Source organism: Crinia signifera, chromosome 1 (genome assembly GCF_055691185.1).
Source record: "Crinia signifera chromosome 1, ASM5569118v1, whole genome shotgun sequence".
Taxonomy (NCBI): domain Eukaryota; kingdom Metazoa; phylum Chordata; class Amphibia; order Anura; family Myobatrachidae; genus Crinia; species Crinia signifera.
Window position 1 is genome coordinate 187,647,596 of NC_139217.1, and position 22,706 is coordinate 187,670,301.

The 22,706-nt window shown below is 44.9% G+C and overlaps 1 protein-coding gene across 2 annotated transcripts in view; it reads right to left on the reverse strand.

Annotated features, from left to right (window-relative positions):
- Nucleotides 1-22,706, reverse strand: part of MTTP (microsomal triglyceride transfer protein) — a 147,305-nt gene that overhangs the window by 93,515 nt on the left and 31,084 nt on the right. The window contains exon 1 of one of the 2 annotated variants that reach the window (XM_083179044.1): nucleotides 14,554-14,708. The exons of the other annotated variant lie outside the window; for it this stretch is intronic. Within the exon in view, the coding sequence (XP_083035170.1) occupies nucleotides 14,554-14,617 (64 nt within the window). The 5' untranslated portion in view covers nucleotides 14,618-14,708. Of the gene's footprint in view, nucleotides 1-14,553; nucleotides 14,709-22,706 lie in introns of those variants that run through there. 2 annotated transcript variants of the gene reach the window in all.

Below are 22,706 nucleotides of genomic sequence, written 5' to 3' on the forward strand. Positions count from 1 at the left end.
CACCGCACGTCCATGATGCAGAGGTGGGGGAACTCATTTCTCTATGCCAGCTAATTAACCACCCTCCCCCATTAGGCAGAGACAGGGCCAGTGGTAGGGTTTTTGGCATCCCCCTACAAACTAGAATGCTTTTCTGTGAGTATCACTGTGCAGGGCCAATGTGGAGTTTAAAATGTTCCACCACACCATTAGAGGTGGTGGAACTCAGTTCCACCCCGTTCCCCCTCACTGTAACCCCTGGTTTTAACCATCTATCTTTTATGCCTACAATCAGTACTAGGGATTGAAATAGTGTGTATGGGCACAAAGAAGAAGAACAAAACTCCTTTGGAAGCCCATGACAAATCCCAGTTTTGCATTCAACTCTGAATCCTCTTTACCAGCAAATGTACAGACTGAGTCCAGAAAATCCCATAGAAATGTAACCAAATCCTCATTCCAATTTCCCCCCCACATTCAGATGCATAGAACAGAAACGTTTATGGTGTTGCAAAAGGTCAAAGACTACTATAGGGCCTGGAGCTCCTTTTTCTCACATTTCTATGACAGTTGTGACAGTTACTGTAGATCATAGGTTCTCAAACACAGTCTATGTTTTGCAGGTCTCCTCACAGAACCTCACAGGATCTCTTAAAATGTGTCAATGACTTGGAAAACATGATGTTAGGAGAGTATCCCTGAACCTGCTCCCTAACTCTGTTGCCCTGGCCCAGAGTCCACGAATCCGTGCAGATCTAGTCTTTACCTGTACCCGTCCCGGCTGTAAGGGTGAATTAGGTCCGCCCAGACTACGTTACAGGCAGGTCTTAGGATGGGACAACCTGTTCGTGGGGGCTGACCGGGAGCAAGAGGATTACTAACTAACCCCGGTAAGATCAGGCCAAGGACCTCTCCAGAGACAGGGAACCTCTGAAGCCCCCCAAGGAGTAACAATACTCAGTAGATGGAATGATAAACACTAAGCACTGGTACCAGAGTAGAATAATACACAGTGGGGCGCAACAATGCACATGGGTGATAAATAAATAAAAATATAACAGCACAAATAATAATATGGGGAAACCCCTGACTTAGCTGCTGACAGGCTGGAGCAAGCTGCAACCACCCGAAGGAAACCGGACCAGGAAAGGCTGACAGACGAAGATATCCAGAACCAGGAACACTATCTAACAGGCAAGGCTGGGAGAAGCTATAACCGGCGTCTGTTCCCGGCAGACGCCGGCTACTTATTCAAAACTGGCGCCTGCCGGCTGTGACGTCAGCCGCTGACGCTGAGAGCCGCCAGGCGGAAGTTTGGGGATGTTGCCGAGCAACGTCCCGACGCCCAGACAGAGAGGCTGTGGGTTGCTCGGCAACGTCCCCAGCGCTCCACTGCAGCCTGACATCCGCCGACCGTCCGGGATCTCCAGCACCTGGACGTCGGCGTCTAACAGTACCCCCCCTTCCTTGAGGAGAGGTCAACAGACCTCCTACACCAGGACTATCAGGGAACTGTTCAAAGTATCTTTTCTTCAAAGAAGGTGCGTGTAGATCTTTATCGGGTACCCAGGACCTCTCCTCCAGACCATAACCCTGCCAATGAACCAAAAAAAAAAAATTTAATACAAACCACCTTGGAGTCAAGAATACTATCAATAATGAACTCCTTGTGTCCCTGACAAGTGACAGGAGCTGGTCTACAAGAAACTGGATGCACTGCAGGCTTAAGTAAAGAAGAGTGAAAAACATTGTTAATTCTAAGGGACTTGGGAAGACTGAGTCTAAAGGCAACTGGAGTGATTTTGTCAAGGATCTTATATGGTCCAATGAAGCGAGGACCTAACTTCTGTGAGACCTGACGAAGCTTAATATTGTTGGTAGATAACCAGACCCAGTCTCCAAGTTTAAATGAACATGGCCTCCTGTGATGATCAGAAAAGCGTCTTATGGCCGAGGTCGCAGAGAGGAGAGCCCTATGGACCCCGGCCCAGACTCTTCTCTTACTAGTCACCCACCTAGAATTACCTGTTCTGGCAGGAACAGGAGAAAAGGAGTTGGACCTAGGATGGAGCTAATTGCAAAAGAACGGAGAAACCTTAGTGGCAGAATGCCAACCATTGTTATAGGCGAATTCTGCAAGTGGTAGATTCTCCACCCAGTCTCGTTGTGATTTTGAAACATAGCAACGAAGGTATTGCTCCAGGGTCTGGTTTACCCGTTCCGTCTGCCCATTTGACTGAGGGTGGTAACTGGACGAGGGACTAAGCTTAATTTGAAGCTCCGTAGAGACCGACTTCCAAAACCTGGCCAAAAATTGAACCCCCCTGTCCGACACAATGTCTTCAGGCAGATCATGTTGATGAAAAACATGGAAAAGAAACAGTGAGGCCAATTCTTGGGCCGAAGGAAGCCCTTTCAAAGCAGTAAAATGCGCCATTTTACTGAGTTTATCCACCACTACCCAAATAGTGTTGTAACCAGAAGACTTTTGGAGATCCGTGATAAAATCCATGGAGATGTGAGTCCAAGGTCTCCATGGAACTGACAAGGGAAGCAATTGACCAGACAGAGGACAACGGGGAGTTTTATTCCTGCCACAAACCTCACAATACTGGATAAATGCTTTGATATCTCTCCTCCTAGAAGGCAACCAAATGGAATGGGAGAGCAAGGAAAAAGTCTTAGATACCCCAGCATGACCTGCAGCCTTGCATGAGTGAAATTCCAAAAAAAAATTCTTCCGGAGATTAGGGGGAACAAAAAGTCTTCCTTCCGGAAGGGCACTTGGTGCTGATGTTTACGCCTGGAGCATCTGGTCCAACAGTGTCTGGGCGACCCCAGCCAAAATACATGTAGGGGGAATAATGGGTACGGGAGGGGAATGGGAGTCCTGAACCGCCAGAAAACTTCTTGAAAGAGCATCAGCTACTGTATTCTTTAACCCAGGCCTGAAGGTGCTAACAAAATTAAAATGAGCAAAAAACAGGGTCCACCTGGCCTGCTTGGCATTAAATCTCGTGGCCGACTGTAAATATGCCAGATTTTTATGGTCAGTGAATATAGTCACTTGGAATTTGGCCCCTTCCAACCAATGTCTCCACTCTTCCAGTGCGGACTTAATCGCCAGGAGTTCTCGATTGCCGACATCATAATTACATTCGGCTGGAGAAAGAATGGCCCCAATACTAATTTCTGATGCATCTACTTCAAGGACAAATGGAAGGTCAGGGTTAGGATGTCGTAGAATCCCGGCAGAGACAAAGGCATCCTTTAATTTGTTAAAGGCCTCCACATCAGAAGAGGGCCAGAAAGAAGGATCCGCCCCTTTCTTGGTTAAGGTGACAATGGGAGCAACAATGTCAGAGAAAGCAGGAATAAATCTACGATAATAGTTGGCAAACCCTAAAAACCTTTGCGTAGACTTAAGACTGGAGGGCTGAACCCAGTCCTTAATAGCTTGGACCTTAGCTGGATCATAAGAAACCCTGTGGGTGAAATGATGTAACTAAGAAACAAAATAATTTTCTTTACAAATTCACATTTCTCCACTTTGGCATATAGATGATTTTCTCTTCTGCAGCACAGCTCTCCCATGTTGACGATGTTGCTCAAGGGAAGAGGAAAAAATTAAGATATCGTCGACAACAAAATCTCTTAGGACATCATTTATAAGGTCCTGGAAGACAGCTGGAGCATTAGCACGGCTGAAAGGCATAACCAAATATTCGTAGTGTCCCGTGTGAATATTGAAAATTGTTTTCCATTCGTCTCCCTCTCTTATCCTAATTAAATTGTATGCCACCCTCAAATAAATTTTGGAGAATATGGAAGCAGTGCGTAATTGGTCAAATAGGACAGAGATGAGAGGTAGAGGATAGAAATTTTAATGGTGATATCATTGAGTTGTCTAAAGTCTATACAGGGTCTAAGGGTACTGTCCTTCTTTGCTACAAAAAAGAACCTGGCCCCCACCGGAGACTTAGACGGCCTAATAAAACCTTTCTTCAGATTGTCCTCAATGTCCTCCTCCTTTAGCCTCATGTAAGGATAAGGAGTACAACCTACCCTTTGGCACTTTGGCATTAGGGAGGAGGGTGATGGCGCAATCATATGGCCGATGCTGGGGCAGCATATCAGCCTCCTTTTTGGAAAAAACATCAAAGAAGGAGGCATATTGGACAGGAAGCCCTGGGATTGATGGAGAGATGGGAAGTACCAAACAATCGGAAGCACACTTTTCTCCCCAGTGCAACAACTCCCCGTCTGCGTGTCACATCCAGGATTGTGTGTTCTTAGCCATGGTAGGCCCAATACCATAGGTGTTAAGGCACAACAAAATACAAAAAAGACAATTTTTCAACGTGAGTAACCCCCACATTCATAGAAAGTGGTATGGTGCGGTGGGTTATGGAACCACATGGAAGTTGATTACCATCAAGGCCATAAACTGAGACTTTAGGAGAAAGAGGAATAAGAGGAATGCCATTATCCTGGACCAGCTGAAGGTCAATCCACCCAAGCCTGACCCTCCCAGCTCAGCAGCACATAAGATAGCCTAATGGGTAACATTAGTGAATTAATGGGAGAAAAAAAATGGATAGGCCTGACAAGATGTCTCCCAGCAAACTTAGGCCTTGGTGTTTCCCTGGCGCTCAGGACGACAGGCATTCAGCACATGTCCCCTAGCTCCACAGTACAGACACAGACCCTGAGCACGCCGACAGGCCTTTTCCTGGGGAGACAACCGAGTGGCCCTGAGCTGCATAGGCTCCTCAAGATCCAGCGGTAGCTCCTCAGGGACCACCATACTTGGGGCAGGTAGCGAACCTTGCTCTGAGCGTCGTTCCCGCAGTCTACGGTCTATACGGATGACCAACTGCATGAGCTTGTCCAGGGAGTTGAGGACTGAATACTGGATGAGACAGTCCTTGACTTGGTCCGCTAGGCCCAGTCGAAACTGGCTACGTAAAAGCTGGATCGTTCCAGCCAGTATCGTTCGAGAAACAGCTGAATTCCGAGAAATAAGCCTCTGCCGTACGATGGCCCTGTTTAAGAGACCGGAGATGTGCTTCAGCGGAAGCTGTCTTATCAGGGTCATCGTAAAGGATGCCCATGGCTTGGAAAAAGGTATCCACAGAACAGAGAGCTGGACTATCAGCCTTAAGTCCAAACGCCCACGTCTGTGGATCCCCCTGGAGGAGGGAAATGACTAGGCTTATCCTCTGAGTCTCGGAACCGGAGGAGATAGGGCAAAGACAAAAATAAAGTTTACAACTCTCTTTGAAATGAAAGAATTTGATTTCTATCCCCCGTGAACCGGTCAGAAAGTTTAACCTTTCGCTCTTTAACCTGGGCGGCCATAGCAGGACAGGAACCGCCCTCCTGACCTCCTCCTGGGTTTCTACCCTCAATGTCAGGTCTTGCAACCGTTAGGTAAGGAGATGAATCTGGTCTGCGAATACCTGAGCTGGATTCCCCGTATTGGAATCCATGATAAAATAGAAAAAGGAGTCTCAGGGTCACCCTTTTAACAGAAAAACTTTTAAGGCCGATTATGTTAGGAGAGTATCCCTGAACCTGCTCCCTAACTCTGTTGCCCTGGCCCAGAGTCCACAAATCCGTGCAGAACTAGTCTTCACCTGTACCCGTCCCGGCTGTAAGGGTGAATTAGGTCTGCCCAGACTCTGTTACAGGCAGGTCTTAGGATGGGACAACCTATTCGTGGGGGCTGACCGGGAGCAAGAGGATTACTAACTAACCCCGGTAAGAACAGGCCAAGGACCCCTCCAGAGACAGGGAACCTCTGAAGCCCCCCAAGGAGTAACAATAGATGATAAACACTATACACACTGGTACCAGAGTAGAATAATACACAGTGGGGCGCAACAATGCACAAGGGTGATAAATAATCAAAATATAACAGCACAAAGTATAATGCAGGGAAACCCCTGACTTAGCTGCTGACAGGCTAGAGCAAGCTGCAACCACCCGAAGGAAACTGGACCAGGAAAGGCTGACAGGCGAAGATATCTGGAACCAGGAACACTATCTAACAGGCAAGTCTGAGAGAAGCTATAAACGGCGTCTGTTCCCAGCAGACGCCAGCTATTTATTCAAAACTGGCGCCCGCCGCAGCCCAACATCCGCCGACCGTCCGGGATCTCCAGCACCCGGACGGCGGCGTCTACATGAACTGTGTGGGGTTCTGAGGACCAAGTTTGAGAACCCCTGCTCTAGATATAAAAAATCCAGCAAATACAATCACTTTTTGAAATATATGAACATGGATAAAAGAGATTGGTGGTGGAGCGCTTGCCTTCCTTTTTCCTTTTTTTTCTTTTTTTTCTCTTTTTTCCAATCTTTTTTCATTTTCCTTTTTTCCTGGTTCATAAATTTCTATTGTGGGGGACTGACCTTCCCCTTGGTGTGAGCAGCTAAAGTAGACATCCCATCCCATTAGCGCCTGTATAGGTCACGTTGGTGAACATTTCTTACTTTTTGAAAGATAGATTTAATCATTTTTTCATCTTAAATGTGTACATTCTTCTTAGCCGTTAACCAAGTTTTTATTAAATTTTCATTGGCAGCCTAATCTCATTTGTTTGGGAGTATTTTCAAATCTATATTCACTGTCTCTCTGGTTATTGTATGCATTATATACATTTAAATTGCTATCTTTTTGTTATTGGACACACCATGCAAAATGAATTAATTTAATTGTTGTTTATCATTACAGGTATTTATTAAATGTGTATGAATGGAACACTTAGGGGCATATGCAGGGGCAGATCCAGGATAAAATGACAGGGGGGGCACCATGATAAAAAAGGGTTTGGGTAGGGGAGGGGCGGTGTTAGTGGTGCTAGTGTACATGTTAAGAGAGCAGCAGGAGAGGGTGGGAATGCAATTAAAAATAGGCCCTGGCATTTAAAGTACGCAGGCCCACCATGGCGACAAAAGTGAAGGATGTAGTTGTGCGCGCGCCAAAGGCGCGCTCCGGAAAAGGGTGTGTGGCCAATCAACAAGGGGCGTGTCAACACCATATACAACTTCTACACATTATGCAACAAAATACTAGACCCCATTATACTTGCCCCTTACACATGATGCCAAATGGAATGAGCCAAAATTTACATAATGCCACATGGATTGAGCCAAAATTCAAATAATGCCACATGGATTGTGTCAAAATTCACATAATGCCACATGGATTGAGCCAAAATTTACATAATAACACTCACGGATTGAGCCAAAATTCACATAATGCCAAATGGATTGTGTTAAAATTCACATAATGCCACACGGATTGAGCCAAATGCATAAAATGCCACATGGATTGAGCCAAAATTCACATAATGCCACATGGATTGAGCCAAAATTCACATAATGCCACACGGATTGAGCCAAAATTCACATAATGCAACACGGATTGGGAAAAAATTCACATAATGCCACAGGGATTGAGACAAAATTCCCATAATGCCACATGGATTGAGCCAAAATTCACATAATGCCACACGGATTGAGACAAAATTCACATAATGCCACATGGATTGAGCCAGAATTCACATAATGCCACACAGATTAAGCCAAAATTCACAATACACTTCATAAACAGGGACATTGTCCACCAAAGGCTCGCATTAAACATTTACACCATAATGTCCATTACACGTTAAGTTACACGCCATTATGTCCATTATGTGTTATGCCAAACACCATAATGCCTATTAAAAATGATGCTACATAAGTGCTGCTTCTCTACATGCTCATTGCCAAGGTTTCCATGCTCATTGCCAGAGGTTCCATGCTCGTTGCCATGTGGGATTACATGCTCATTGCCAAGGGGGAATACATGCTCGTGGTAAATGGGGGACAGCAGAAGTGATAGCCACTGATAGTGGCAGAGCCTGGCTGTATTCAGAGCACTGCAGGTACCGGCTTTTTGAAATAATACCACTTTCACACCAGAAAATGCATTCCCAGGTTGGCCCCTTTTACACCAGCCTAGTCCCTGCATTTTCTGGTGTGAGGGGGAGAGAAAACCACCCCTTCCCCCTTTAACCAGTTATCTCATTTAACCGGCTATATCTTTGGAACCAACTGACCCATTTACATGAGACAAGTATTATATTGAACAACTTTTGAGTGGGCTATGAATGATTTTGGTCCAGTGAAACTGGAACGTTTGGTTCCAGAGTAATCTGCCCTCAAAGAACATGAACAGCCATGAAATTACATTTCAAAAATAAAAAAAATCGGTTTACAGGCAATATCTCTGGAACCGATTGACCGATTTGGACCACAAGCTTCTGTGATGCCAGGGCGGGAACTGGCAGCCGTCGGAACCGGGTGGGGGTCGGAATTGACGGGTCCCATATTATCCTATGGGGAAAAAACGTTACAGGTTTGCCAGGCGATATCTCCGGTTCCCGGGGGGCTAGAGACACGGGGCTGGGCTCGTTGGAAAGCCCTGGTCCTCAGCTACAAAATAAATGACAGGGGGGCACGTGCCCAGGTGCCCCCCTTTCCCCCCTGAATCCGCCACTGGGCATATGTGATAGTATACTAGCTGGCAGTTGCCGGAGCCTCCATATTTTGGGTCACGCAGCCTGTTCATCAAATGTTCTGGACACGCCTGTATTGTTCGGACCATGCTTTTGCTGGCGATACCCCCTACATCGAAAACCCACCGTGCGGATTTTGCTGCATATAAAAATGCGGTAAAATCCCAGATAATGGGGTTTTTACCGCATATTTAGATTAGAGAATTCTGTCCCAAGTCTCATTACCTGCTCCCTATTCCTCTTAGTCTTTTCCCAGACTGTACCCTATTGGTCACTTGTACAAAGGATTTCCAAATATTCAAGTGTTCGCCCGAAAAACTCACCTCTGCAGACAAATGTATAAATTTTCCAAACCAAGGGTTACATTACTAAGATGGGAGTTCAAATGAATCTGGTTGCTATGGGCAACATCCCATCTTCAATAGAACTCTCAATTTAGTAAATTTACCCCTCATAGTCTACCAAATTATCTCCACACATTTCACTGAAAATTTGTAAACCTCATACACACTAGACGAGATGGTAAAAAATATCGCGCAGAAGGGTCATTCTGAGCGATATCTTTTACTTTCTCATCCTTGGCCAGATGCACTAAGCTTCAAAAGTGATAAAATGGAGAATGATAAAATGTCAACCAATCAGCTCCTGCCTGACCTTTTTTCAAACCCAGCCTGTGACATGGCAGGTAGAAGCTGATTGGCTGGATTTTTATCACTCTCCATTTTATCACTTTTGAAGCTTAGCGCATCTGGTCCCTAGTGCATACACTCACCATCATTAACCATGCGTACCTCCACACATGGTTAACGACCGCCTCCCTCGCCTGTTCAGTACAGACGAGGGAGGGCCTAGTTAACAAGGGTCATGCTGCAGGCCCCACCAGCATCGGCAAGTGTATATGCACTTGCCAGCTCTGCGCCGGGTTCTGACCAATATCACCGGGTACACACATTGCCTAGTGTGTACCCAGCTGTAGGGGCTGAGAGTTCCACGCAAGTCAGCCGCAGATGTGGCCGCATTCATCCATTTTTAAAGTGGTCAGCAATATAGTACCATCCTTTTCCATCTACTTGTGGTAGTAGATGTCATCATATGCTGCAAGAGATCTGACTGGAAGATATATACGGTATACGCTCACCTTTTTATAGTCTACAATGCAAACTGCATAGCCATGATATATCCTTAGACAGCTTATTCTATATGTGAATGCCCAGTTAGTCACACCCAGTCAGCCACAAGCAGTTGGCTATGGCAAGTCACAATATTTGCCTACAAAATGGAGTTTTGTACATCTCTGAACCAGACCTTTGGGCTTTTTCTATATTAAAAGAGTTCCGGGAGCCCTGCCGCCTAACTAACTTTTACCACACAGACCCACTGCAGTACATTTACTAAAGCTAAAAAAAAGAAGGAAAAAAAAGGAGAAATGTTAGATTTGATTGGTTGCTATGGGCAATATCACCTCTTTTTAGAAACTTTGGTAAATTTACCCGACCAAGTATATTCGAATTTCTATACAGATTGTAAACTTGCGAGTATTAATACAGTACTACTTTGTTTGGAAAGCATTGAGTACTAGGCCATTGCTGTATAAATTATTGTCAATAAATTAATAAATCTGAAAGCTAGATGAACAAAAGAAGCCTAGTTCTAATTAATGGAGAGAATTAAGACCTTTGTATGTGTGTGTGTCTTAAATGATGTGTGGAATTTGATTATGTGGAACTATGGAGCCAAAGTTATCTGAGCTATCTGAGTTATCTGAGCAGGAGCACTAACCTTGGAGTAAGTTTATTTAATCAATAATATGAAGCAATAAAATACAATGAAATACTTGATAATGAGTGATATACAAGTAACTTTGCACTCTTTAGTTACTTCATACTGCCACATTTTTCAAAATCTGCCAATGTAAAAATGCCATCTAGTGCAAATCAAGGTTCTTCACCACCAGGCATGTCCAAACTGTGGCCCTCCAGCTGTTGTGAAACTACGCATCCCAGCATGCCTTGCCATAGTTTTAGCATTTCCTAATAGCAAACTGTGGCAAGGCATGATGGGACTTGTAGTTTCACAACAGCTGGAGGGCCATAGTTTGGACATGCCTGTTCTACACCAATGTCAGGTGTAGATTATATTAAATGTTGATTAATAAAAGCAGACGATCAACAGTGGCTTTTTCCGATAGTTTTTAAAATGGCAAATAGAATTATTGCTATACTAGGCTTCGTTAGCATTTATCTCTATTGCTGTTTTCATTGACAGCTTTGATTAACCAACATTTAGTAAACCTACCCCTTATCAGTATAGTCATATTGAGGTATACTTTAACAAGGGAGGATGACATGAGAATGTTGACACTGTTGTAATGTTAATTAGCTTGGCATGTTGACATTGGCTACATCCATATTCAACAGGATGACACTAAAGAAAAGCCGTCAAAATGTTCATGGTGACCTAGTGGTGACTTACCTGGTATTTCAACAATGTCAACATCAATAATGTGAAGTGACATAACAAATATCAATATAAAGACTACATCCCTTTATTCTGTACAATACATAGGCTTACCAGCTGAAACCCTTCTATTACACATTTATCAGATGAACTGACTGTACCAAAAGTTAAGTTAAGTGTTGCCCAACTGGTACCCTGAGGAATTTTGTGCCTATCTTATCTAGCCTGCAAGAAACATGTCAATATGTAACTTGCAGTATAAATTATATGTTAGATCTATCATTCTAATACATTTATCGGTACTTATGTAATATCTGGGCTCCCGTTTTTCTTATGAGACCGCGTCCCCTCGCCACGCTTCGGGCACGGTGGCTCGCTGCGCTCGCCACACTATATAAAATCAACTCCATGCGTAATTGGATAGTAGGGGTATGAACAAATGGGGTGCATTTAACATGGGAGCCCAGATAATACATAAGTACCCATATATCAATACAAAAACTCACTCACGAGCACCATTGTCCTAGTGTGTACCGGGCATTAATTCACAGGGACAATTAGTACAGTGCATTCTTTAACCTCCTTACTGCCTTATTTACTTAATATTTCCTATTCAAGGACCATAACACCTTATGCAATAGGATTCTGCTGGGATTCAGTTAAAATCCCGGAGGTTGGAATGCTGTCCAACGGAATCCCAACTGCCAGCAGAAGAACAGTGCCAGAACTCAGACATGGATTACTATGCCGATGCCAGAATCCCGACAGCCGGCATCCTGATTGTAAGGATGCAGGGTCTCGCAGCGTTAGGCCAGGGGTTGAGGGTGTTAGGTTAAAGCACTAGGGGGGACTTAGAGTTAGGGCTGATGGGAAGAAGGTTGGGGTTAGGCACTTAGGAGGTCTCAGGTCAGACTGCAGGGCGAGGGGGTCAGGTTTAGCTGGTACTGTAGGAGGGCTAGGTATAGGGACAGTTAAGCTACAGGGGGTGGGGTGGGGATTTAGGTTAGTAACGGAGCACGCCAGGATCCTTCGCATCGGGATGATTTCTGTATGGGACCATTATGCATACATGGAGATCTGTCTGTTTTAAGTCGGATCTCTTGCACCCGCTATAGGGCTGATTCAAATAAATGCTGATAATGATAGTGACTATTTGAACAAGGGTTTGGATATCTTGGTGGCAATTCTGCATAAAGGCTAATGAGTACAAAATTGGACAATATGCATGAAACTCTTTCCTTTTATGTGTAATATAAAATATGCTCATGGACTCCTCATTGTCTGTCATCTATGTCATATTTTATTGCATAGTTTAAAAAATGTCAGCACTATTAACCTGGAATACATTTTCGAAACATCAATTGTTTGTATGTATATATACACACACTCACATACACACAATATAATCATAACATTTTCAAATAAAACAAAGGTGACCATCCACGTACTGATTTCAGTGTGCTTTGCGTTTTGAACTTTATTCATGCCGTGCGATTTTGGCACTTGTAGGGGATGCGATGCAATGTACTGTACTGTGCGATGCGCTTTTAGCCTTTTTTTAAAAAAGTTTAGAGAAATCTAATGCACATCGCATCGCATGTACTACAAAAGTGATGCGATGTAGCACAAAAAGTACTGCCCGCACATACTTTTTGTGCTATACAATATTACGGGGATGCGCATTGTATTGCATCACATTCCCGCCAGGGCCGGCGCCACCACTAGGCAGCTTTAGGGCGGTAGTGAGCTGCTGGAGGAGTAGCAGCAGCAGCAAAGCTCCCACCAGGAGAGCAGGAAGAACGAAGCAGCTGCCCGCCCAAGTACTATTCAGCAGGGAGCAGCAGGTAAGCCGAACCCCTGCCCCCACTGGAGCCCACTCATGGATCAGTGCTGGCACCCGCTGGTGCTGCCTGCCCGCACCCCCGCTGATCATCAGCGGCAATCTGCGGCAGGTAGCGCCTGCCACAACCCCCCCTGGAGCCCCCAGCACGCACGCGGTAATCCCCTGCTCCCCGTGCTGGGCAGTGGCCGCATCACCTCACCCCCCCCCCCCCCCCGTGGAGCGTGAGCATCGGGGCGCCCTCCCCCTCTCCTGCCTGGGACGCTCAGGTTCCTTGAACCGGCCCTGATCCCCGCAGGTACACGGTGCGATTCTAACCAATGCGATGCATTTTAAACTTTAAAAGTTCAAAACCCATGCTAGAATCGCAACGTGTATGGGCACCTTATGTGTATTATGTATTATGTTTATTATTATTTAAGAAGCATCGTGCTGTAAAACCCTGATCGCATTTATGCTTGATATTTAAAAGGGCAATGCTCAAACTAGGGCATTGCCCTTTAATACAGGGCTAGTTTGAGCATTGCCCTGTTAAAGATCAAGCATAAACTCGATCAGGGTTTTACAGCACGATGCTTTGTAAATAAACCCCTTAGTAGATTTTTTTGTCAAACTTTTTCAAGACCCTATGGCAACTAACATCCTGATCATTCTATGAATTTATCCATTTTATTTCCATTTTTTCATTAAAAGGTGATCAATTTACTATCATTTGTTTATCATACAATGGTGTTAGTAAACAGTAAAAATTAAAAAAAAATTGGCACTAATAAACAGACCAGGAAGAACACAAGGATCTGAGGGACTGCCTAAAGGTGGCTATACACTACTGCAATGTATAACAGCAGTGTATGGCCAGTCAACACCCCTGAGCTGTCCAGGATCGCATACAGTATATTGAATATGGTCCTTTCACATGCAGTGTATCGCTTCCCTACCTGGAAGGTGGGGGAGTCGGGGGTCAGACCGGAAGCAAGTCCGACCTCCAGCCCAGTTCTGATGCACACAGGACCACGCATCGGACCCAAGGGGTATGTCAAACACATGCAATTTGGGCCGATTTCTCGTCCCCACCTGCAGAAATCAGCCCAAATTGGACTAGCGTATCCAATCCAATAGATTGCTCATGATATTTTCCTTGGTCACTTTTTCTGTCATTATATATATATATATATATATATATATATAAACACACATATATATATATATATATATATATATATATATATACATACATACATACATATATATATATATATATATATATATATATATACACACACATATACATAGTATGTATCTGTCTAAATAAAAATAGATTGACACTGACAATGAAATTACTTTTAACAAACACTTCTAGCAGTACAGAATGTGTGCTATAAATGTGGTTAAACAAATCTGAAGATTTGATTACAAAATAGAAAGTCAGGATAGTAAAACACTAAGCGCTACTAAGAAAAATCAACAGCACACACACTTTGAAATGTATCATAAACAGAATTGCTGTACAATATCATGGTAAACTGTTTTCAGCTAAGTATAGACCATGTAAATATAGAATGACATACGGTATATGGCTTAAGAGAGATTACTATTTTCTACTTTCAGTCAGTGGTGTGTACTACCTAAGGCACAGAACAAGTGTAAAAACAGGCCTGTAAACCTCTTACATTTTAACCAGCAAATAATTGTCTAAAAAACTATGCTTACCTGGAATAGAAGCAGAAGATGTGGAAAATATATAAAGAAAAAAAAATAAAGTTAATAATATCATTGTTCCGTTTCCCCCAGCTATGGCAGCTTACATCAAAGTACAAGGTATTGGTGACCAGAGTTCTCTGGGGAGAGAACCACACAAAGTAAAGGGAGATTTAGACAGGAGAACAATGTTTATCTAGATGTAGTAAAGGTCATAATCCAAACTCCATCACTGGTTGTGTTGACTAAAGGTCTTTTAGTTAATCATTATGCTGTACTACTTTTAAGATTGAGCCCTCATTACTTCAACTGTGGTTCTTCCCTACATTGTCTCAAACAAAAACATGTTTGGTAAATATAGGGGTCAAAAATGAGTGATGGTAATTCCTAGAAAGGGACGACTAAACACCCCATAGTGTCACATGTTTCAAATACGTATATAATGTATAGTGCTGACACTTTCAGAAGTGTTGCAGAACAATGGCATACATAATTACATATGAATAAAAAAAGTATATATATATTTCAAATTCTATGAAAATGGTTTTTAACAAATTGTTTTCACTAGGTTGTATCAATACACTTAAGGTGCATACACACTGGGCGACTATGCCCAGCGTGTATGGACAGCGATGATGTCAATCACCGCTGCGGGAAAAGCCGCTCAGTGCATACACACTGAGCAGCTTTCCCCCTGCCCGGCGCAGACGGAGGGGGGAGGATGGTGTTGCATAGTGCAGAGCTATGGAAAGCCGTCCTCAACGCCCTCATCTGTTGGTATAACCAGCCGATGAACGGCTTTCCCGGCGATGATGCGGGAGCGCGCAGCAGCGCTCACCGCTCATCGCTGGGGCATACACACTGGGCGGCTTTGAGCTGAAAGCAGCTCAAACAGGCTGTTTTGAGCGGCTTTCAGCTCAAAGTCGCCCAGTGTGTATGGGCCTTTAAGGGGGAAAATGTACTAAGTCTTTGTTTCCAAGTTACAGAGGGAAAATGGATGGGGTCCCCCTGTATTTCAAAAACCAGAACTGGGCTATTGGACCGGCATTGGTTTAAAAAATACCAGGGACAAAAGGAATAGGGGTCCCCCCTTATTTTTTTCAAACAGCACCAGACTCCAACAGCATCAGGGTAATGTCTCAGCCTGTTATTACACCAAGACTGCTCAGTCCTGGCCGGGGTCCCTGGAGGATTGGGGGACCCCCCCCAATAGAAGAGTTCCCCCCCAAGGCCACCAAAGGCCAGGGCTGAAGGGCTATCCCCAGCACCCCTGAGTGGTGGGTGTCGGGTTGACAGTGATCAAAGTGTAAAAATGAGAAAATAAAATATTGGGTTCTGCTGTGGAAAAATACATACAAGCAAGCCTCCTACTCACCTAGTTCCAGTGTAAATCATGCCCTCTTCTGTCCATGTAGAATACCAAGGGTTTAAAAAAACAAACTGAATGACCCATACCACTGGATCAAGGAGTACCATGCGTGTTTACACATACTCCTCATCTGCATAACTGAAGGGGAATCCCACTGATGTCAGTAAATGGGACTTCTCTCAGCCAATCAGGTTAGAGCTCCAGAGGAGCTTTGCGCCTGATAAGCTGTTCGAGTCCCATATGAGTCAATTTTATGAAAATAACATGAGCTCCTATGGCAGTTCCCATCATAGGAAGCATTGTTATGAAAATAACATTGCCTCTTATGATGGGAAATCAGCCTGACTGCAAAGATAAGTGAAGGGTTCAATTAACTTTACGGTCAAGCTTATTTGCTGGTTCCTATAATAAGAGACAATGGGCGGTATTCAATGTGAATACTGGCGACGTGCAGCGAATCCTGTTTAGGATTCGCTGCACATTCGCCACTGCTCGCTGCGTTCCGGAGCCTCGCCGGCTCCGGTATTCAACGAGTCAGGGGCTCGCTGCCCCTGACTGGCGAATTTGAGCTCCTGCGGCGGACGCCGCAGGGAGCCGGAGGACGGTGGCAGGCAGGGAGATGGAAGTCTCCCTGCCTGCCCCAGAACGTTTGTGGGGGGGAGGTGGGCTCCCCGGGAGCCAGGCAGCACAGGCTGCCCCCCGGGGGTGCCAGCAGGGGACCGGGTATATTCACTACACCCGATCATGCATATGTAATGATCGGGTGAAGTGAATATATGAATATCTAATGAGCGGCTCGGCTCCGGCCCCCTGCTGGCTGCTCTGTGTAAAAAAAAAAATATATATATATATATATACCAATTGTAAAAAACAAAACACTTTATTTTAAAAGTTCACCATCCACTTCACCATAAAAAGATAGCGATTGCTACTCGGTGAATCATGGCGAAAAAAACCTTGAAATGTATTCGCCATCTGGTCATTGAATAGGGTGATTCACCGTTTTAGTCAGAAATTCACCTTACAGCACAAAATCGCCATAAAAACCTGGCGAATCAGCCTCATTGAATACCGCCCAATGGGTGAATTAAGGTCTTATGCTTAGTCCAGGGTGAAAAAATGGTCCTTATTTTTTAGATGAAAACACTAGGACTGCAGTAGATACCGAATGAGTGGTTTCAAGGAGAGAGAGAGAGGAGTCAAGGTAACTCTAAGACCGCACTTTTGTGGGATAGAGGAGATTGTTTTCCCATCATGGGATGTGAGGTTATGCGGGAGAGTGGGAAGAAATTACTGAAGAAAAAACTAAGTATGCACATTTTCTGGAAAATATCAGTGATCCATCTATACCTTGGGCCTGATTCAGAGTAGCACGCAAACCTGATGTTTTGCATACTACTCCAATTGTTAGAAACATATTTTTATATATATTTACAGTTTCTTATATAGCGCAGCATATTCCGTTGCGCTTTACAATTGGAAACAGTGATTAAACAAACTGGGTAGAAACAAACCGACATAGAGGTAGGAGGGTCCTGCTCGCAAGCATATAGGCCCTTATTCAGATCTGATCGCAGTACAAATTTGTTCTCAAAATGGGCAAAACCATGTGCACTGCAGGTGGGGCAGATGTAAAATGTATAGAGAGAGTTAGATTTGTGTTAGTTATTTTGTTTCTGTGCAGGGTAAATACTGGCTGCATTATTTTTACACTGCAATTTAGATTTCAGTTTCAACACACCCCACCTAAATTGAACTCTCTCTGCACATGTTACATCTGCCCCACCTGTAGTGCACATGGTTTTGCCCATTTTACGAACAAATTTGTACTGCGATCAGATCTGAATAAGGGCCATAATCTATAGCAGTGGTTCGCAACCCTGGTCCTCAAGTACCCCCAACAATGCACGTTTTCCAGGTCACCCATAGGGTTACCACCCGTCCGGGATTACTCCGGACAGTCCGGTAATTCATACCGGCGTCCGGAGTCCGGAAGGGTGGCTGTCCCGGACTATACATTGTCCGGTAGTTGGTCCCCCCGTGGCAGCCCGCCCGGCCGGCACCACCTATACTGATGCGAGGCACCACCTATACTGATGCGAGAGGCTGCAGTGCGCCGGCTGGCCATCAGTGACAACATCATTTACATACCCGGCCGGGTCCCACGTCGTGAGGAAGCCGGCGCCGGGAGGAGGGCAGCGGGGCGGTGATGATGACGTCAGACGAACTGTCCTCCTAATCTCCCCCTATGTCTGTTGTTGCTGTGTGACACTCCGCTGCTTCTGCGCTGGCTTGCTGGAAGGAGGAGGGAGGTGGCGGGACACAGAGCTCTGGCTCCTCCTGCGGGCTGCGACCATGTGACCTAGGATGGGGAATCCTGATGACTACTAAAACGGTAATGGTACTTATCCCTCCTTCTGACCCATGTTATGAGTTCCATGCTTTTATCTTCTTTTACCATGTGAGTGTGCCTAATAAATATTTGTATTTGTGACTGTGAAAACGGTATTTGCACCATATTTGCTTCTATCGAGTCCCATTTAGGGCACAAAGAGGAAGAATATATCTTTGGGAAGTAGACATATATGCTTGATATGCAATTTTACTACAAACCTTTGTGAGTGGAATATTAAAATAAAATAAATCCACCCTTTCTGTATAGTGTTGCACTATGTTTTTTCTTGTTTGAGTTTCAGAGGAAAAGAATTACAAACTTTCTATGTGAATTGTGCCATACTTGTGAGTGGTTGCACGTTTTATGAAATTTCGCCAGTGGGTGTCACCATTTTTTGGGACCTGGGCTAGACTTTGGACCGCCGGACAGGACATCAAAATCTGCAGTCCAGAGCTTATAGGGTCCTGTCCGGGGGTGTCCTGTCCGGGGGGGGGGGGGTCGCTGTGATGGCTATCATCAGGGACATGGGGAAGGGGAGAATACAGCCTCCCTGTGTGGTCCGGACCGTCCGGTTTTTGCTACATGCCCAGACCATACAGGGAGGCTTTATTCTCCCCCTGGTGACAGGTGTCACAGGCAGGGGGAGACAGGACACCCCCCCGGACCGGACGCTACAAGCACCAAAATGCAGAGTTTGATGTCTGGTCCAGGGGTTTTGTCCTGGTCCAGTTTTTACCCATACCCCCATTTTTTTGTTTCTATATAGTTGAATTGGAATTTTCGTTGAAGGCTCTCTTGTGTGTTACCCTGGGCTGAATTTTTATATATAGCGCTGAGGTATCAGTTAAAACTTTTGTTTTAAAATCAATGTGTGTCAAAGGGGTAATATTTATAAAGACACCACAAGTACTTCCAATCCACAAGTGCCAGAATACTCAGGAATCTTATTATTATTATTATTATTATAATTTTATTTATAAGGCGCCACAAGTGTTTTGCAGCGCTGTACAAAGGAACAATACAGGGAGACAAAACTTGGCATAACATTGAATAAATAACAAAAATACAGTACAAATAAAGAGCACCACAGTTCAATACACATTACAGCTTATATGTAAGTAGTGAGGACCCAATCAACACACAACTAGAGGCTTGAGGCCAATGATGGAGATGAGTATGAAGATGGTCACTGAGTGTTGGAGTATAGGAGAGCTGTGAGTGAAATGTGAAGAGAAGTGGGCTTTGACAACAGGAGGGAAGAGGGCCCTACTCGGAGGAGCTTACAATCTAGTAGGAAGGGGAGACAGACAGATTACAAGAGGTGCAAGCGAGGGGGTGGTGGTTAGATAGCAGGATGTAAACAGGCAAGGGGTCGGAGAACCAGCTGGTTTATGCAGTGGAAGGGTACGCTTTGATGAATAGGTGAGTTTTCAGTGCCCGTTTGAAGCTTTGCAAGGTCGGGGAGAGTCTAATGGAGCGAGGGAGTGCGTTCCACTGAAGGGGTGCAGCACGGGCAAAGTCCTGTACTCTAGCATGGGAAGCAGTGATCAGGGTGGAGGAGAGACGACAGTCGTCAGCTGACCGTAGAGGGCGGGAGGGTGTATGAATGGAGATGAGGTTAGAGATATATGGAGCAATGGAATTAGAGATGGCCCTGTATGTGAGTGTGAGGTGTTTGAAGAGGATTCTGTAGGGGAATGGAAGCCAGTGCAGATTTTGTTGAAGGGGAGTAGCAGAGTTAGAGCGGCGGGAGAGGAAGATAAGCCTGGCTGCAGCATTGAGGACAGATTGGAGAGGAGCTAGTTGGGATTGAGCGAGGCCAGTGAGAAGAGTCTTATGACTGACCATGCAACAAAAAGTATTCTGTTTTGATAAAGGAATTATTTGTGCCAAACACACTAGACAGTAAAAGGGCCCTTCTGAGCGATATCCGTTAATATCTTGTCTATATAATATAACAATATAATTAACGTTAAGCGTTCCCACGCATTAACAACCCACGTCTTGCATGTACAGACAATGAAGGTCCTCATTAACAATGTCCATGTTTCAGTATGGCCCCCCCTCCCCCTGCTGCTCCCCCTGCCGTCGCTCCCATCACCAACAGCATCGGCAAGAGTGTATTCCAATATCGGCATCAGCAGGGAACTTCTAGATTGTATGGGGCTTTAGAGTGAGGCAGAGAGTGCTTGCATTTTGTAGACCATGCATCTGTAGGTTGATTTACTTCAAGGATACTCTGGGGAAGCAGATGTCTCTCAATAGAGGGGCATACACACTGTGCGATTTTGGCTTAACTTTCCTTACAATTTTTTGTCAAAATCGTAAGGAAAGGTAGCCAATACCGCACAGTGTTAAAGCACAGACTATATTTACTACAGAGCAGATTGCTAACGAGGACCATGCAGATCTATGTAGATTGCTGCCGGGATTGCTCCGTGTATATGCTCCCTAAGGGCTCGGGCACTAAGGGCCTTATTCTAGTTCACTCTTAGAGGCAAATTCCTTCTTATCTAGACAAAACCATGTGCACTGCAGGTGGGGCAGATGTAACATGTGCAGAGAGAATAAGGCCCTATGAGTGTATTACCACCAACACCGACATTATTGTGACGTAGAGCTTTTATTCTTGTGCCATCTACAAAAGTTTCTAATTCTGAGCAAATAGCAGATTTTGTTCAAATCAGCTGCTGTACATTCCCTATTAAGGTTGACATTAATAAATCTACGCTTTCGCTGGAGATGTCATCCAAACTGTATGAAATGAATTTAATAAGAAACATTATTTATTTATTCTCCAGCATTTGCCTTTCCCTGTTTATTCCAAATCAGAATCTACTTCCTGTTTATTTAGCACTATCTAGAACAGGGCTGGGCAATTGCGGCCCTCCAGATGTTAATGAACTACACATCCCAGCATGCCTTGCATCAGTTTCAGCATGGCCACATAGCAAAGCTAATGCAAAGCATCCTGTGATGTGTAGTTCATCAACATCTGGAGGGCCGCAATTTCCCAGCCCTGATCTAGAAGATAGGAGACAGGATCTGATTGGTTGCCCTTAGCAACATCACATGTTGTCATCAAATAACCAGCTGTGAAAATCATAGCAAAAGGCTCTTGTCCAGGCTGCCATGATTGATGATGTCAGAGAGACAGAGTTCATCTGATACCAGAAAAATAAACACAAGGAAACTGAATTTCTGTTGAACAACACCTAAAGTTCTGAACACCTGGGACAAGAGGTGCCACATGCTGAGCAGGCTGCCTGATCACAGATCGCTCAGCACACATTGCTGCACACATGTGATGCAGCCACCGGAGTGGTATATGGTTCCGACAGTCGGGATCCCGACTGGCCGGACTCAGACAGCATGGCGAGCTCAACAAAGCCCCTTGCGGGCTTGCTCCGCTCACCGTACTGCGGGCACGGCGGCTCGCTACGCTCACCACCTATTGTATTCTCCCTCTATGCTACCTTCTTTGACTTTGTTGGTCTAAAGGCCCATACACACTGGTTGATTTTCAGCACCAAAACACTCAAAATGGGCATAAAAGCATTGTTTAAAAAATAATAATAATGAAGGTGGGGCTGTGGGCAGGTGAAGGGGTGGGACTGTGAGCAGATCAAGGGGCGGGACTGTGGGCGGGTCAAGGGGCGGGTCAATGTCCGGGAATCTCTCACCACAAAGGTGGTAACCCTAGTCACCCATCAGGTGCATTCATTATTTAAGGTGCCCACAGACGCATCGATCCTGGCGTGCGTTGTGGGCTTAACTAGCACACATAGCATCGCATCGTATGAATTGTGCATACGATGTGCATGCGATGCGATGCTATGCTAGAAAAAGCTAGTACAAAAAGTATGTGCAGCACATACTTTTTGTACTGTGCGATGGGGTGCCTCGGGAGCGCGCACCCCATCGTATTGCATCGCACCGCAGGGATCGGTGCGTGTGTGGGTACCATTAGACACATTTTAAAAGATCCACAGATGGAGCTAATTATGTCACTTGTGATTATTTATGGAGACCTGGAAAACGTGCACTGTTGGGGGTACTTGAGGACCAGGGTTGGGAACCACGGTTCTATAGGGATAATAGGAGGGATACATAAGGATATTCCATAGCACGGCAGTCCTTGATGGCAGTTAGGAATCACTTTGCTTACCTAATCTCCTGTTTTTTAGCCATATTGTTACCACAAATTCTATTTGATCCAAATTTCTTTTTCTTAGTAAGCATAGCCTTATATACAGGGGCGTAACTAGGTGTGCCCCAGTGGTGCCTTACCAACAACACTGTAAGTACATATGCCGGCACACACATTGCCCAACCACTCTCCACACTACAGCCAGCAACTGTGCATCCCCTTCATGCTGCTCTGTGTTCCCCAGCCGGCGA